At 40.3% G+C, this 17,207-nt stretch overlaps 1 protein-coding gene across 4 annotated transcripts in view; it reads left to right on the plus strand.

The window, feature by feature from the left end:
• The window catches only part of FCHSD2 (FCH and double SH3 domains 2), a 225,104-nt gene that overhangs the window by 131,680 nt on the left and 76,217 nt on the right, over nucleotides 1–17,207 (plus strand). For all 4 annotated transcript variants that reach the window (XM_073334756.2, XM_073334750.2, XM_073334766.2 and 1 more), the window contains 3 exons: nucleotides 286–419; nucleotides 4,344–4,398; nucleotides 4,794–4,922. In XM_073334756.2, the coding sequence (XP_073190857.1) occupies nucleotides 286–419; nucleotides 4,344–4,398; nucleotides 4,794–4,922 (318 nt within the window). The remainder of the gene's footprint in view (nucleotides 1–285; nucleotides 420–4,343; nucleotides 4,399–4,793; nucleotides 4,923–17,207) is intronic.

The following is a 17,207-nucleotide window of genomic DNA, read 5'->3' on the forward strand; positions in this document are numbered from 1 at the left end:
TACCTCACCCACCTTGTCTCTCTAGTATCCTGGGACCAATGTGGCTACAACAACACTGCATATTTTAAACATTGTGAGTTAAATAGTTGCTGATTTTTTTTAAAGAGCAATTGAGATAAAAAGATGTTGGTTCTTTGGTTTGGTTTATTTTAAAAGGTGGACTGAATCTATAGTTAACCTAGAAGAACTTATAGAGCATATGGATCTGTGCAAGATTTATTGAACAATAATAGTACAATGATATTAATTCTATTATAAGCTTGTTTGTTGTATTCTGTTTTGCAGTGTGTAGACCAGTTGACAAAGATCCAGGCTGAATTACAAGAGACAGTAAAAGATTTAGCTAAGAGCAAGAAGAAGTACTTTGAGACTGAACAGATGGCTCATGCAGTGCGGGAAAAAGCCGATATTGAGGCCAAGTATGTACTTATAATAGCAACTCTATAATTAATTATGTGTGTGTAAATATCGTATTTGTCTTAATCATTACACTCAGTTTTGTTGTAAGAGCAGGATACTAGCTCTGAATAAGCTTGTGTTGAGGTTTGCCTTACTTTGCTTTCATACATCCTTTTGATCAAGCATGCATCTTGCTTCACAGTTGAGTATTGTTCGGGAAGTGTTGTTTTGCTTTCATGAGGTTATATCTTTGAGGCTGTAGCTTTTGAATACCTCTTGTCCTGTGGAGGTAATCTTACCCTTCCTTTCACTAAAACACATAACTTGCATGTTTCCATTTTGGGCTTTGGCCTGTATTTTTCACTGCCTGTTGCAATTTTATCACTTTTTTTTTTTTAAACATCCCTCAAACTTGTTCGCCAAGAATGGCAAAGTTGTGTACATGGCATCTTTAAAAAGAAAGTAATTACCTGTTATGCATTTTTTATAAGGTAATGTAAAAGGATGCCCACTCACTTCTCCTTAAAGTTTGAAGTATTTTCTTTTATTATTTTTCATTTTTAAGAAAAAGTTATTTAGAAAAAAATGTTCTTCGGGGAGCTCTTTCCACACAATTCAGGAACTGAAAAGTTCTGGAGGTGGTGACATACAACTGGCTGGAGGAGGTGGGAATATCATACGCTATCCACCCACTTCCTCAAAAGATCAGAGGTTGAGCTAGGGGAATTTGGCCCAGTCTCACATTGGTATTGTAAAGATTAAAATGACAGACTATCATATGGTATGCAGAAGGCCTGCTTCTGCAGGCAGATAAAATCCAATTTGCATTAGATTTGTACAAATAGTTGGCCTTGTGTATACAGTGCTGTTTTCTTCCAGTTTCTTAAATGAGCATTTTATGAAGGCTGGGAGTATAACATAAACACTATCAAATTCTAGATATCCTTTTTATACTAGAATTTACTGACATAAGTTTTCAGCTTTCGTGTGCACATTTTGTTTTCTAATTGGAACTAGAAAGTTATCCAAAATATTGGTGGTTTGAGGGTTTTGGAAAGCTAAATTTGGATGAATGTTATAAACAACTAAATGTTGTAATGAATGTTATAAACAGCTTTATGCAATTAGTCAACTAAAAATCAAGTGTAAATCTTAGAAAAAGCAGGAAAAAGGTAAAATATTTTATTTACCACAAGTAAGGGATTGTATCCTTCTCCATTTATAAATCTTACAGAAAAAAACACAGCTTGGGACAATCTAATTCACCTGGGAGTTCAGAGATGGTGCTAACTAATGTGGATACCTTTTGCAACACATTAATTTAAAAAAATAAAAATAAGAGTAACAGTACCAGAAATAAGAATAACAGTACCAACTATTAATCACTTTCAAATTGTGGGCAGTAAAAGGGCATAGTTAGAGAGCCCTCCATGAATCCAAGGATTCTTATGTTTGTGGGAAGCCCAACAGGGCTTTAATGAAGCCTGAGGCAATCTTAATTTTTTCACAGAAATCTCTCCTTAATGTAGAGTTGCCCTTGAGAGGGATTCCAGAGACCAGGGTGGGTGGAGGAAGCCAGGCTACAGCCATGTTGCCAGAGAGCTGGAAGGAGCTCCAGGGGCCCTGAAGTTGCTGTGGAAGCAGAGGACATTCAAATTGAATGGGCAGGTCTCAATCAGATCTCCCTGGATCCTGGAGGCCAATTACATGCTCTTTCAATAGGGAGCCCAACACTCTTTGTAGAGCTTTCCTTCTCCTGCCCCCTACTTGGGGGCAGGCCCGCCGACAGCAATTCCACGCCCCAGGGCCTTCCCTCAGGGGACGTGGGGCCTGGGGTGGAAGTGACGAATTCGTCACTTCTGGGACCAACCGTGCTGACCAATCGCAACTGGCTGACGGAGGCCCCCAAAGCATGAGGCCTGGAGCGGTTACCTCGATTCTCCGTGCCCTAGGGATGGTTCTGCCCAGGACAGAACAGTCAATGGGCCCCCTAGAAAGGTCCTTCTGACATTTGGGCAGTGCTGCACCTGTGCTGGCTGGTGCCCAGCAAGCTGCTGCACCTGAGCTGCTGAGCACGATCTTCCGGCATGGCCAGGGCTGCCACATGCCCGCCTGGCTGCCTTCACTGCTGCCGGGAACCCCCCTCACACGCCTAGGAGCCCTGCGGCCCGCCCGGGGCTCCTGGCCCCTTTTAAATTGCCTGGACCCTTAGGCAATTGCGCCCTTTGCCCCCCCCCCCCCCCATCGGCAGGCCTGCTCGGGGTGGGAGGGGTCTACGTGGCCTCGATTGGCAGCTCAGAATAGAACAGCTATTGTGTCTTGGGGATGGAGGTCTTCTTAAAACAAGTATAGAAGCTACCAGTCATTGAGGAATCCTTTTTCTTACTCTTCTGTCCTCCACCTGACACACCAAACAGTCAATATATGCCCATTGGCTTTTTGTGGTAACATTGCATCACAGTAGTTGCCAGCTTCTTTAGAATAGACTTAGGCCAGGTATAAACTAATATAGCTATATCTGCAAACCCTCCTAGTATACACAACACTTACCTTGAAAAAAGTGCTTTTGCCAGTATAGCTTATCCTGTTTTACTTTAAAGCAAAAGCCCTCTTATGCTGACACAACCTTATATACTCTAGGGCTTTTGCCAATATTGTAACATAATTAAAAAAATTCTAGCCATCATTACTATCCCAGCTAAAGTTTCTAATGTAGACCCAGTTTCTAATATAGACTTAGTGGGAAAACTGTACTGAAGTTAAATGAGAGTAGTGGAGGTATTTATCCATAGGGATGGTATGGTTATATATCATATCATCAGAATCAAATGTAGCTAAAGTTGGTGTTTTATCAGTTTTACGTATGAAATTTTAGAAAGCTTTTTAAAAAATTGAACAAAGTTATTTTAACCAGGAATAATTTTGTCCATGGAAGGATGCTCCAGTCCTACCCAAAAAGAATGTGTAATGTTCTCTTTGTGTACAACAGTTATTTAGGGCTGTTGTTATTTACTCCATTTCAAATGCCATCTTCTTGGGTGGTATTTATGGATGCTTGTTGCTCATAAAGTGAGATAAAACACAAGGTAAAATTTACAGTTATTGGATAATGTTTTATTTCTGAGAACACTGGTTGTTTTGACCTCTTCAGGGTTAATATGTTTTCAGAAAGCTTAGCTATCATCTGATTTAAAGCATTAGTTCATAGTGTCTGTTTCACAATTTTTTTTCTCCCTGTAGTATAAACAGAATAATGTTTCAGAATTCAAGTGTTCATGATTTTAGTTAAGTTTTCCTTCATACCTCATTGCAAATAAGCCTGATGTTCTTAAGATGCTTGTATGGGTTCTGGCATTTTTTTAAATGATTAACCTGGAAAAAACAAACAAACTGATTCCTACCCTCTGATCAAAGTTTCAAAATTAGTCTAACATCTGCTTTTAAAAAATTCTTTGTGGGCAGACCTCACTCAACCTTACCTGAATTGATTGCTGGTGATTTTACATTGCTACCCCATTAGAAGGCAAGTAGCTCAAGTTTGCAACCCTGGCTATCAAATGGAAGACTTTCAAATAGCCAATAAGCAACAAACAACAAAAGAACTTTGAGAGTTCCTGTTGCAACCAGAGCTTTCTGCCGTGTTGTATTTAATCATTGTTTGAAAATTAGTGTAAGACTGAGCAAAACATTTCAGAATATGCAGTGAAGATAGCTGATTATGCAAATGAGCTTGTTCAATGTGTGTAACCACTTCCTAAAACCCTTAATTTTTACTCTTGAATATAAAAATAAAATGTTTAGCCTAAAAAATTGCTATTGAATTATTTTACTGCATTTATTTAACCCCAAAGGAAACCTCCCCCTTATCAGATAGCCTATTTATGTCCCTATCTATCCCAGAGACAACTTCTGATATTAATCTATTCTATTGACTTTTAATACAGGTCCAAGCTTAGTCTTTTTCAGTCAAGGATAAGCTTACAGAAGGCAAGTGTAAAGGTGAGTTTAAAAATAAATTATCTACTCACTAAAACTATAGTAAAGCATTATGTCACTTTCATGGGACACATAACTAATGTTATCTTGAAATCTAGAAAGGCCTCATGTTTTATCAGGCATACTGTCTTTAAAACGACTGACCAGTTGGTACAGAATGTTTCCCCATAATCAAGTACAAGCACATGATGGATCTGTTCAGCCATTCACAAATTTGTGCTGGAATTTTGCCTAATAAAAATTGTATAAAGTATATGTACAAATAATAGAAATATTCTTCAAAGTAGCAACAAATATAACAACCCATCTAAAGCCATATATATTTTAATGCTTTGTTCATAGTATAAAAGTACAAAATCAGCTGCCTTATATTTTGATTTCCTTTTTTTAAAATATAGTTAAAAGCACGACGGTCCGAGTGTAATTCAAAGGCTACCCATGCAAGGAATGACTACCTTCTCACTTTAGCAGCTGCTAATGCACACCAGGATCGCTACTATCAGACGGACTTAGTGAACATTATGAAGGTAAGGGAGCTAATGTAGTTTGATTTTCATTATCGGGGTGGGGATGAGGATTCATGAGATACAAATATTGTTTTCATGAAATACATATGTTGACATCCATGTACTTTTATCCAAATATACCAGGGTAGGTCACAATATTAACCCTCCTCTATGTTCCTGATCACCATCAACCCCAAAATAAGAGAATTTGGTAACGCCCTTTCCATTCCACTAGTCTCTCTGGAGACTGTTAAACAGAAGCTACTAGAGTTAGACATTTTAAATCATCAGGTCCAGATAACTTGCATCCAAGAGTTTTAAAAGAGCTGGCAGAGGAGTTTGCTGAATGATGGTTAATTTTCAAAAAGTTGCGGAGTACTGCATACGTTCCAGAAGACTGGAAGAAATCTAGTGTTGTGCCAGTATTTAAAAAGGGTAAACAGGATAACCTGGTAATTATAGGCCTGTCAGTCTGATATTAATCCCTGGCAAGATAATGGAGTGGCTGATACGGAACTCAATTAACAAAGAATTAAATGAGGGTAATATAATTAATGCCAATCAACATGGCTTTATGGAAAATAGATCCTGTCAAACTAAATTGATACCTCTCTGATAAGATTATAAATTTGGTTGATAAAGGTAATAGTGTTGTTGTAATATTCTTAAACTTCTGTCAGGCATTTGACTTGGTACTAAATGATATTTTTATTAATAAACTACAACTATATAAAATTAACAAAGCACACATAAAATTGATTAAAAACTGGCTAGCTGACAGGTCTCAAAATGTAAGAGAAAATGGAAAATCATTATTGATCGGGTGTGTTTCCAGTGTTATCAGTGAATGGAAGAAAACAAAATCATCACTGATAAAAATTGGGAAAGTGGTAAATAATGAAGAGGACAGGTTACTGATTCAGAGCATCCTGGATCGCTTGGTATATATCTAGGAACAAAGAATATAGACTATACTTATAGAATAGGGGCTTCTATTCTGGGAAGCAGTGACTCTGAAACAAAGATTTGGGGGTGGTGATGGATTATCAACTAAATACTAGCTGTCAGTGTGACTCTGTGGCCAAACAAGCTAATGCAATCCTGGGATGCATAAACAGAGTCTCTGTTTGACACTGTTGCGACTAGTTCTGGAATACTGTGTCCAGTTCTGGTATCCACAAATTCAAGAAGGATGTTGATAAATTGAAAGGATTCAGAGCAGAGAAGTAAGAATGATTAAAAGATTAGAAAGTATGCCTTATAGTGATAGACTCAAAGAGCTCAATCTATTTAGTTTAACAAAGATAATATTAAGGGATGAATTGTTTACAGTCTGTAAGTATCTACATGGGGAACAAATATTTAATAATGGACTCTTCAGTCCAGCAGAGAAAAGTATAACACATCTGGAAATGTGTTATATCTGGAAATAAGGGGCACATGGTGTATTCTACATCACTGATGATTTTTAAATCAAGATCGGATTTTTTTAAAAGATCATAGAATCATAGAAATGGAAGGGACCTCGAGAGGTCATGTAGTCCAGTCCCCTGCACTCAGGACAGGACTCAGTATTATCTAGACCATTCCTCACAGGTGTTTGTCCAACCTGCTCTTAAAAATCTGCAATGACAGAGATTCCACAACCTCCCTAGGCAATTTATTCCAGTGCTTAACCACTCTGACAGTTAGGAAGTTTTTCCTAATGTCCAACCTAAACCGCCTTTGCTGCAATTTAAGCCCGTCGCTTTTTGTCCAATCCTCAGAGGTTAGAGATATGCTCGAGCAATTATTTTGGGGAAGTTCTATGGCCTGTGTTACACAAGAGATCAGACTAGATTATCACAATGGTCCCTTCTGGCCTCAATCTATGAATCTCTATAATTTTTTTCCTTTCCTAGCTAAGTTTCCAATCTCCATTGCTATGGGACGTAATGTTCATAGTTTGCTTTTAAAAGGGTACCTCTTGGATATGACAGTAATAAAAAATATTGGCAGGTATTTATCTTTTACGAAAACATTAATGATTAGACCTTTGTTGTCTCAAGTGGAAATTAAATACATATTGTCTATTAGACATCCAGGAAAAGCTACCAGAGTAAATACACCTGTGGGCTATGTCACAAATATCAGCAGTCTCCAACAGGCACACCAAGTACATCCAGATTTGAGAACTGACCTGATGACACAAAATAACATGAATCATTACTAATCCTATGTAATCTAAAATATTATCCATGTTCTATTTTGTATGCTTCAACTACTAGTATATTGTCTGTATGAATTTAACAAATGGCATTTTTGTACACTTTGTTTATTTGGGGAAAGTTTAATCTTTAGATTTAAAAAAAAAATCGCACAAAAATTCAAAACACTTAACTGAGCCATCTATTGTTTCTTTTTTAAAGTAGGGCTTCTAAGAGTGGGGAAAACTCACTAGTTGGCCATCCTCATTCTATTGTGAGTTTTTTTAAATGCAAAGGGTCTTATATGCTCTTTTTCTAGCAGAGATATTTTTAAAAAGCAGTATTCAGGTATAAAAATAGTTCATATTTGGTTTAATGTTTGTTGCTTTGGAATTTGTCTTTGGATTTGGCTAATAGCCGTCCTGTGCCTACTCTATCTGATGTTTACACATTTTCTATTTATATTATTCTAAAATGGTATAAATTTCCAATGTTTTAACCAAATGGATACACTTTACAAATGAAAAATGGCTTGAAAATGTTTGTTCATTATACGTTATTTCTATGTAAGAATGTAAAGCTTGTAGCTTATTTGCAAATGTTTCAAAAACTGCAGTTCTTTTGGTGTGTGATACTGGCTTTTTGTGTGTTTTTAGCTTTAATCAGTTTATTGTTTCCAGAATAAGAATTTGCACTGTGTATTTTTAGTGTTGGGACAGTGGTCTACTTATCTATTTCACAGTGCACTCATTTGATGTGCTTGGCTGGAATACATCCAATCTGTTGTCCTCAGTGCTGACGGCTGCTGACTCACAGTTTTTATAGTCGTTACTGTAGAACTCTGTGCAACTCCCATTGCAGTGACCTTGCAGTTTCTGAAGCTTTATCGTGCTGCTTTGAAAGCTTGCTGTTTTGTTCTTGTTTTTTTTATGAAATCAGTTTCATATGTTAGTCGGTAGAGCTGTAAAATAAATGGCCAGTTATCTTTGCTATTTATTTACATTTATTCCATTCATTTATATTTATTTTGAATTACCATGCATAGTTTTGTCTACTGAGAATGTCAATAATTAAGTCATACCATTCTGAATATGGCAGCTCAAGATGTAATTTTAAATGTTTTTAAATGCATGTTTTTATATTTAGTCTTTCAATGTATGTAATGTACCTGTCAGAGATCTCTAGATGCACATACAATTTGACACACAAATTTCATAAAATAAATACATTTTTAGCTTAAGCTTGCTACAAAGGTATACAAATGATTGTTAGTGAAAGCACCGTGTGTAATTATGCTTGTTTCTTCTTTGTGTTAGAAGCACCAGTAAGGATTGAGGAGCTTATGTACTAGCCATTGTACAAAGATATTGAAACACATACAGTACTACCTGCCATGAAGAGTTTACACATTTAAAGACAAGAGGAAAGTAGATGTCACAAATGAAAAGAGAGAATGGGAACATTTATATGTATGACTCTGAATCACTGAATATTTTCTTTTTAATTGCTACAAAATTACAAGTGTTTTTAAAAAAGCTAGGTGGTTATGCTCTAGAATCTAATGTTTAATATTTTTTTTTAAAAAAAAATTAGCCTCTGGCCCTTAAAAGTGTGAACTGAATGTCAACTGATGACAGTAATGTGTACCTGAGTCTGCCAACAGCCTGCAAAGTATCTCATTCATCTCACTGGGTATTAATAATGAAATTTGATGAAAAAAATTAAATGCCAATATTAAGGGCTTATCATTTAAGTAGAAATATCAGGCTAATGTTACATGTAGTGGCAGAGATGGGGATGGGGTGGTGGTATAACTAGTAGCTTTCAATAGATAGTGAACAAGAAATTTAATCCTCCTTCTTCAACGTTAGAATCAGTTGTACACCAAAGAAAAGACAGTGGGCCGCCACAGGGCCCACTGCAAAGCTAAGTTGCTCAGGCTTTGGTTTCAGCCTGAGCTGACGGGGCTCAGGGCCCCAGCCTTCAGCCCCATGCAGTGGGGCTTCGGCTTTCTGCCCTGGGTCCCAGCAAATCTAATGCTGGTCATGCTTAGAGGCCCCCCTGAAACCTGCTCATGGCTCCCCAGGGGGTCCCGGACCGCTGGTTGAGAACCACCGCTCTATATTATTAGAGTGAACACAATTCCAATTTGTTTAAATGGAAGACAAAAAATGTATATTTTTTTTTTATAAATTCCATTTCACTTTTAAGATTAATTTCTTTTCCAGGGAATCGTTTTGTATAAAATCTTATCTGTCTTTTTACCACTGGTTAACAAGATTTTAGCAAAGCTTTTGATACAGTCTCCCACAGTATTCTTGCCAGGAAATTAAAGAAATGAGGATTGGATGAATGGACTATAAGCTGGATAGATTGTCAGGGTCAACGGCTTGATGTCTAGTTGGCAGCCTGTATCAAGCGGAGTGCCCCAGGGGTTGGTCCTGGGGCCGGTTTTGTTCAACATCTTTATTAATGAATTGGATGATGGGATTAATTGCACCTTCAGCAAATTCACAGATAACACTAAGCTGGGGAGATAGGTAGATACACTGGAGGGTAGGGATAGGGTCCAAGTGACCTAGACAAATCTGATGAGGTTCAACAGGGACAAGTACAGAGTCCTGCACTTAAGAAGGAAGAATCCCAGGTACCGCTACAGGCTGGGGACCGGCTGGCTAAGCAGCAGTTCTGCAGAAAAGGACTTGGGGATTACAGTGGACAAGAAGCTGGATATGAGTCAGCAATGTGCCCTTGTTGCCAAGAAGGCCAACAACATATTGGACTGTATTAGTAGTAGCACTGCCAGCAGATCGAGGGAAGTGGTTATTCCCCTCTATTCAGCACTGGTAAGGCCATACCTGGAGTACTGCATCCAGTTTTGGTCCCCCACTGCAGAAGGGATGTGGACAAATTGGAGAGAGTCCAGCCGAGGGCAACAAAAATGATTAAGGGGGCTGGAGCACATGACTTATGAGGAGAGGCTGAGGGAACTGAGGTTATTTAGTCTGCAGAAGAGAAGAGTGAGGGGGGATTTGATAGCAGCCTTCAACTACCTGAAGGGGGGTTCCAAAGAGGCTGGAGCTCGGCTGTTCTCAGTGGTGGCAGATGACAGAATGAGGTGTAATGGTCTCAAGTTGCAGTGGAGGAGGTCTAGGTTGGATATTAGGAAACACTATTTCACTGGGAGTGTGGTGAAGCATTGGAATGGGTTTCCTAGGGAGGTGGTGGAATCTCCATCCTTAGAGGTTTTTAAGGCCCAGCTTGACAAAGCCCTGGCTGGGATGCTTTAGTTGGTGTTGGTCCTGCTTTGAGCAGGGGATTGGATTAGACGACCTCCTGAAGTCTCTTCCAACCCTAATCTTCTATGATTCTGAGATTACCAGGCTAATCTGCACACATTGCTGATTAAGCAATGAATCCATTGTTTGCTCATTCAAAAATAAGCAACGGCAAGAGAGGGATACGCCTTTTACTGTTAAAGGTGAACTGACTGCTACCTGTTGCTGTGAAAAATTCTGAAATAAACGTTGCTGTGGCAGTTGGCGTAAACTAAATAAAAATGTTCATTCGCACGATGTCTCCCATCACTCCTGTGAGGTACAGGGAAACAGAGACATGGAGTGGTTAAGTGAGTTCATGCAGTCACACAAGTTTCTGACAACTATGAACAGAATGAAGATGTCATGTCTCCTAGTCCTGTGCCTAACCACAAGATTATCCCTAATAAGAATAGTTTTTTTTCAAAACACAGTTTATATAAAACTTCTTGAGAGTCAGTGGACAAGTCAGTAAGTCTTCGGTTAAGATCCTTATTAAAGTAGATAGTTATTAAACGTTGGCTGTTGTGACAGGGTCAGGTCAGATGGCTACAAAAGAGTGGTCGAAGGTAGATACATTAGTTCCAGGTTAAGCAGGTCCCTTTTTCCTGGGTAAAATAACAGGGACTATTCCAGAACACTCTGGAACTTTCTAGAACTAATTAAGGCAGGCAGGCTAATTAGGACACCTGTAGCCAATTGGGAAGCTGCTAGAATTAATTAAGGCCCATCAGGACACCTGGTTTAAAAAGACTCACACTCCAGTTAGTGAGGTGCACGCAAGGAGCTGAGTGAGAGGGCGCACTGCTGGAGGACTGAGGAGTACAAATGCTATCTGGCATCAGGAGGACGGTCCTGTGGTGAGGATACAGAAGGTGTTGGGAGGAGGCCATGGGGAAGTAGCCCAGGGAGTTGTAGCTGTCACACAAGTGTTACACAAAACGCTATAGACAGCTGTGATCCACAGGGTCCTGGGCTGGAACCCGGAGTAGAGGGCAGGCCTGGGTTCCCCCAACTCCCTCTTGGGGATACAGGAGGAGTTGACTTGGACTGTGGGTCCCACCAAAGGGGAAGGTCCCTGGCTAGGTGGACCAACAGAGACTGTGAGGATTGTTCTCCTTCCTTTGCCCCATGCTGGCCAGTGATGAGGTTATCTGAGTGAACGGCAGATTTGAGCCACGAAAGTGGCCAAACTGAGGGCTACTGTGAATCTCTGAGGCGAGAAAATCCGCCAATAAGCGCAGGACCCACCAAAGTAGAGGAGGAACTTTGTCACACTGTACATATTTTCATTGTAGTGCGCATTTTCTTCGTATTGCAAGTCACAAAGGGGTAATCTTTTGTTACCTTGCATCATGGACTGGAGTCACAGCTCTCACTAACATTTAATGGGCCTTGCATATTTAAGACAGTATGCAGAGTGCTGGAAATACACCCCCTAAAACTGTTCTCCTTATGGTTATGAAGAAACATCAGAGTGCTTCTAAGTCCTTCTTGCTTGAATCTTTTTTCAGTATCCTATTTGTAATTTTTTATGCTTCATTGCTGTCTTCTGGCCTGTTTTCCCCGTTATACTTCAATACTGGTGAGTAAGATGTGTAGCATATAGATATCATTAAGAAGAGATTTTGGTCCTTCCACATTTTTCTATGTCAGACCCAAAGGTCCAGGGGCAACACCATCCCTCCCTATGCTGTGTTTTGTCCTAGCTGACATTGCACCTTATATTTCACGTGGGTGCTTTTTCAGCTCTGGTGCATTCCTCCAGGATGTGAGAAGAAAGGAAAACCACAGAACACCGCTTCCGGGAGAAACCAGGGCACCAGCACCCACCACATGGACACCACACAACATTTGAACATCATCGGTTTATCTAGACTACCCCTCGCTGGAGCTGAATTGTTTGTACTCTCTCAGGCCCCACCACCAAACCTGATACAATGCTAACGTGTAGAACTAGAAAAATTCTTCCACTGACTCCACGTCAAAGAATTCTTTCATAATGACAACACTACTCACAATTACTACACCCCAGCTGACAATTATAAGAAAAAAAATCATCTGACTGGACCCCACAGAGTGGAAAAACCACGTTCTTGATCATTACATTGATTGCTTCGGGCAAAAAATTGGCTGTGAAATTCTTAACAAACATCACATCCACCACAATCTTTCAGCAAGTGTGAAGATTTGATCTCTACAGAAAAACAGGAAATATTCCAATATAACTTAAAAATCAGAGACATGGTAAATTATTTATAACTCACTGTTTGTAGAACTCTTAGAGCTTATAAATTTCTGCCTAAATTTCTCCTTCTTACCCCTTTTAAACTTTTTTTTCCTATGTTTTGGATGGACTAACAAACGGGTTATCATCAAACATACTCGATGGGGATCTGTGACGGGGTGTGCATACCCCGCACTAGACAAGATAGGGTTAATCTCACGTTATGGACAGTGGAAGTCCTGCCCCTCACACTGTGCTGGGCATGCTCCAACTGCTGCCTCAGTATAAAAGGGAGCAGACCAACTCATTCTAGACTGACTGCTGAGGAGGAAGGACACTTGGTGGAGACTCCAGCCCAGAGCTGCCTCAGCCTCTGAGTGCAGGAACCAGAGATTGCAAGGCCCAGACCGCAGACCTGTTGCCTGTGGCCGGCCGACTGGAGTCGGGATCCCAGCCAGCTACCTTCGCTGAGGAGCTCTGCACCCCGATGACTAACAGACCCCAGCTTTAGGACACACGGTAGGAAGTGTCCCAGAGAGGCAGGGTCAGTGGTATCTCCCACCTGAGGAGAGTCAGCATGTTGTGGTAGGTTCCCCGCTGGCTGGGTGGTGACCACACTCACCACAGGGAGGGTCCATGTCCCCCTGCCCCATCCCCACCACTCTGGGTGGCGGCCCCTTATTCTGGCCCTTTGGCTGCACAGCCTTGACATCAAGGGCAGTTGTACTGACTCTGGTCATTGGGCCAAACAGTCCTGAGCCCAAGGGCAGTTGGATTGACTCTAGTCATTAGGCCACAGAGCCCTGATCCCCAGAGCAGCCATACTGACTTGGGCCATTGGGCTGTACAGCCCTGACTCCAAGGGCAGTTGTATAGACTCTGGCCGCTAGGCCATGCGGCCCCGAACAAAAGGGTATCTATATTGACTCTGGCCATTAGGCATCATTGCCCTGCATCCAAGGGCAGCTATCTTGACTCCGGCCACTGAGCCATGCTGCTTCCAGACTAGGGATAGTCTGGTAGACTGTAGTCATGGTGGTATCACAACTCCAACCCTCCCGAAAAGAGGACGGGGGGGTGCATACCACACAACAGGATCCTACCCTGATATAAATCTTTCCTGAACCCCCACTTACAGCCTTCAAACAACACTCCAGCCTTTCCAAGCTTATCATCAGACACAAGCTCCCCACTGACTAGGACACATCAACTCAAAGCATCACCAGATCCTGCCAGTTAGTCTCTAAGGTGCCACAAGTACTCCTTTTCTTTTTGCAAAACCTGTAGTGTATCTCCACTGCTACAGTGATCAACACCCCGCACAACACACCTTTCAAGATTCATGGTTCCTAGACATGCATATCACAACATGAGGTATACCTCATCCATTGCACTAAATGTCCCAATAACAACTACATACGTGAAACCAATCACTATGCTCTCAAATGGACACTCACAGGAAAAAGATAAGATAAAAACACCCTATCACCTGTGAAAAGAAAAGGAGTACTTGTGGCACCTTAGAGACTAACCAATTTATTTGAGCATGAGCTTTCGTGAGCTACAGCTCACTTCATCGGATGCATCCTATCACCTGTGGTGAACATTTCACAAAGCCATCTGACCTTTCAGTCCTCATCCTCAAAGGAAACCTGCACAACACTATCAAAAGATGAGCCTGGGAGCTTAAATTCATAACTCTGCTAGACACTAAAATCATGGACTGAACAGAGATACTAGAATTATGGCTTATTACAACAGTCTGTAACCCACTAGCCCTGCACCCTTTTGATCTATGACCACAGAGGTGTTAATGGGCCATTCCACTTTGAATGGTCCCTTAGAATATGCGTTAACTACCTACATGAAACAATCTGTTCCACCTTGTGTATCTTTCCCAGACCTGAAGAAGTGAATACCCTTGTAAGCTATTTTACTCTTTTAAAAAAAATTGCTCAGAATGTGTGCCTCATTCACAGAAGATGGCTTTTGAATGCTTCTGTTTTAAAGTAAGGTCTTTAAATAAGAACTGCCTTAAAAGTGCAAAAGCATATTGGAAACAAGATTGGGAATAGATCTACAATAGAGTCATGAGTCATATTACAGAATATAAGAACAGCCATATTGAGTCAAACCAGTGGTCCATATAGGCCAGTATCCTGTCTACCAACAGTGGACCGTGCCAGATGCATCAGAGGGAATGAACAGAAAAGGACACTTTTGAGCGATGTATCACCAGTCATCCAGTCCCAGCTTCTGGCAGTTGGTGATTTAGGGACACCAGGAGCCTGGGGTTGTGTCCCTGACCGTCTTAGCTAATAGCCATTGATGGACCTATCCTCCATGAATTTATCTCATTCTTTTTTTGAACCCAGTTATACTTGAGACCTTCACAACATCCCCTGCCAACGAGTTCCACAGGATGAGTGTGCATTGCATGAGGAAGTATTTCCTTATGTTTGTTTTAAACCTGCTGCCTATTAATTTCATTGAGAGACCACTGTTTCTTGTGTTATGTGAAGGGGTAAATAACATTTCTCCTCTTATGGAAGCTGTTCTGTATTAGTAATCATTTTTGTTTTCCTTCTCTGCATCTTTTCCAATTCTAATATATCTTTTTTGAGATGGGGTGACTAAAATTGCATGCAGTGTTCAAGGGGTGGGTTCAAGGTACTATATGGATTTTTATATAGTAGCATTTTGCTATTTCCTGTTTTATCTCTCTTTTTCCCTAATGGTTCCTAACATTATTTGCTTTTTTGACTGCGGCTGCACATTGAACAGATGTTTTCAGATAACTCTCCAAGATGATTCCAAGATCTATCTTTTGTATGTATAGGTGGGATTATTGTTTCCAATGTGCATTACTTTACACTTACAAGATCCAATTTTATCTCCCATTTCATTGCCCAGTCACCCAATTTAGTGAGATCCCTTTGTAACTCTTCGCAGTCAGCTTTGAACTTAACTATCTTGAGTAATTTTGTATCATCTGCAAACTTTGCCACCTCACTGTTCAGTCCCTTTTCCAGATCATTTATGAATATATTGAAAAGCACAGATCCTTGGATAACCCACTCTCTCCATTGCGAAAACTGACCATTTATTCCTACCCTTTGTTTCCAATGTTTTAACTAGTTACAGACCACGAGAGGATCTTCCCTCTTATCCCATGATTGCTAACTTTGCTTAAAAGCTTTGGTGAGGGACCTTCTCAAAGGTGTTCTGCTATATTGACTGGATCACCCTTGTCCACATGCTTGTTGACTCCATTGAAGAATTCTAATAGATTTGTGAGGCATGATTTCCCTTTCCAAAAGCCATGTTGTTTCTTCCCCCAACATATTGTGTTTATCTATGTGCCTGATAATTCTGTTCTTTACTATAGTTTCAACCTGTTTGCCTGGTAGCGAAGTTAGGCATTTTTAAAAATTGGCGTTATGTTAGCTATCATCCAGTCATCTGGTACTGAGGGCGATTTAAGCAATCGGTAACATACCATTGTTAGTAGTTATGCAGTTTCATATCTGAGTTCCTTCAGAACTCTTGGATGAATGCCATCTGGTCCTGGTGACTTACTCCTGTTTAGTTTATCAGTTTATTCCAACACTTCCTCTATTGACAACTCCGCCCAGGACAGTTGCTCAAATTTATCACCTAAAAAGAATGGCTTGGGTGTGGGGATCTCCCCCATATCTTCTTCAGTGGAGAACAATGCAAAGAATTCATTTAGCTTCTCCATAACAGCCTTGACTTCCTTGAATGCTACGTTAGCACCCCAATCATCCAGTGAACCTGCTGACTATTTGGCAGGCTTCCTGTTTCTGATGTGCTTAAAAAAAATTGCTATTTGTTTTTGTGTCCTTAGGTAGTTGCTCTTCAAATTCTTCTGTGGCCTACCTTATTATATTTTTATACTTGTCGGAGTTTATGCTCCTTCTATCTTCCTCAGTAAGATTTGACTTCCGGTTTTTAAAGGATTCCTTTTTGCCTCTAACTGCCTCTTTTAAGCTGGTGCTTAGCCATAGTGCTGTTTTGGTTTTTTTTCATTTGGGGTATACATTTAGCTTGAGCCTCTATTATGGTGTTTTTAAATAGTCTCCATGCAGCTTGCAGGCATTTCATCCTTGTGACTGTTCCTTTTCATTTAACTAGTTCTCCTTTTTAAAATTAAATGCTGCTCTGGTGGTATTTATGTGTTTTTCCCTCCATATGGATGTGAAATGTAGTTATGTTATGTTTGCTATTACTGAGCTGTTCAGCTCTATTCACCTCTTGGACCAGACCCTGTGCTTTACTAGGACTGAATCAAGAATTGCCTGTCCCATTGTGGGTTCCAGGATTAGCTGATCCAAGAAATAGTCATCTATGGTATCTAGAAATTTTATCTCTGCATCCCTTTCTGAGGTGACACATATCCAGTAAGTATGAGGACAGTTGACGTTTTCCGTTGTTATTGCGTTTTTTACGTTTGTAGCCTCTCTATTCTCCCTGATCATTTCACAGTCATTGTCACCATCTTGGTCAGGTGGTCCGTAACATAGCCCGACTGCTCTAACTTGTTCTTTGTGATTTT

Source organism: Lepidochelys kempii, chromosome 1 (genome assembly GCF_965140285.1).
Source record: "Lepidochelys kempii isolate rLepKem1 chromosome 1, rLepKem1.hap1, whole genome shotgun sequence".
NCBI classification, from domain to species: Eukaryota; Metazoa; Chordata; order Testudines; family Cheloniidae; genus Lepidochelys; species Lepidochelys kempii.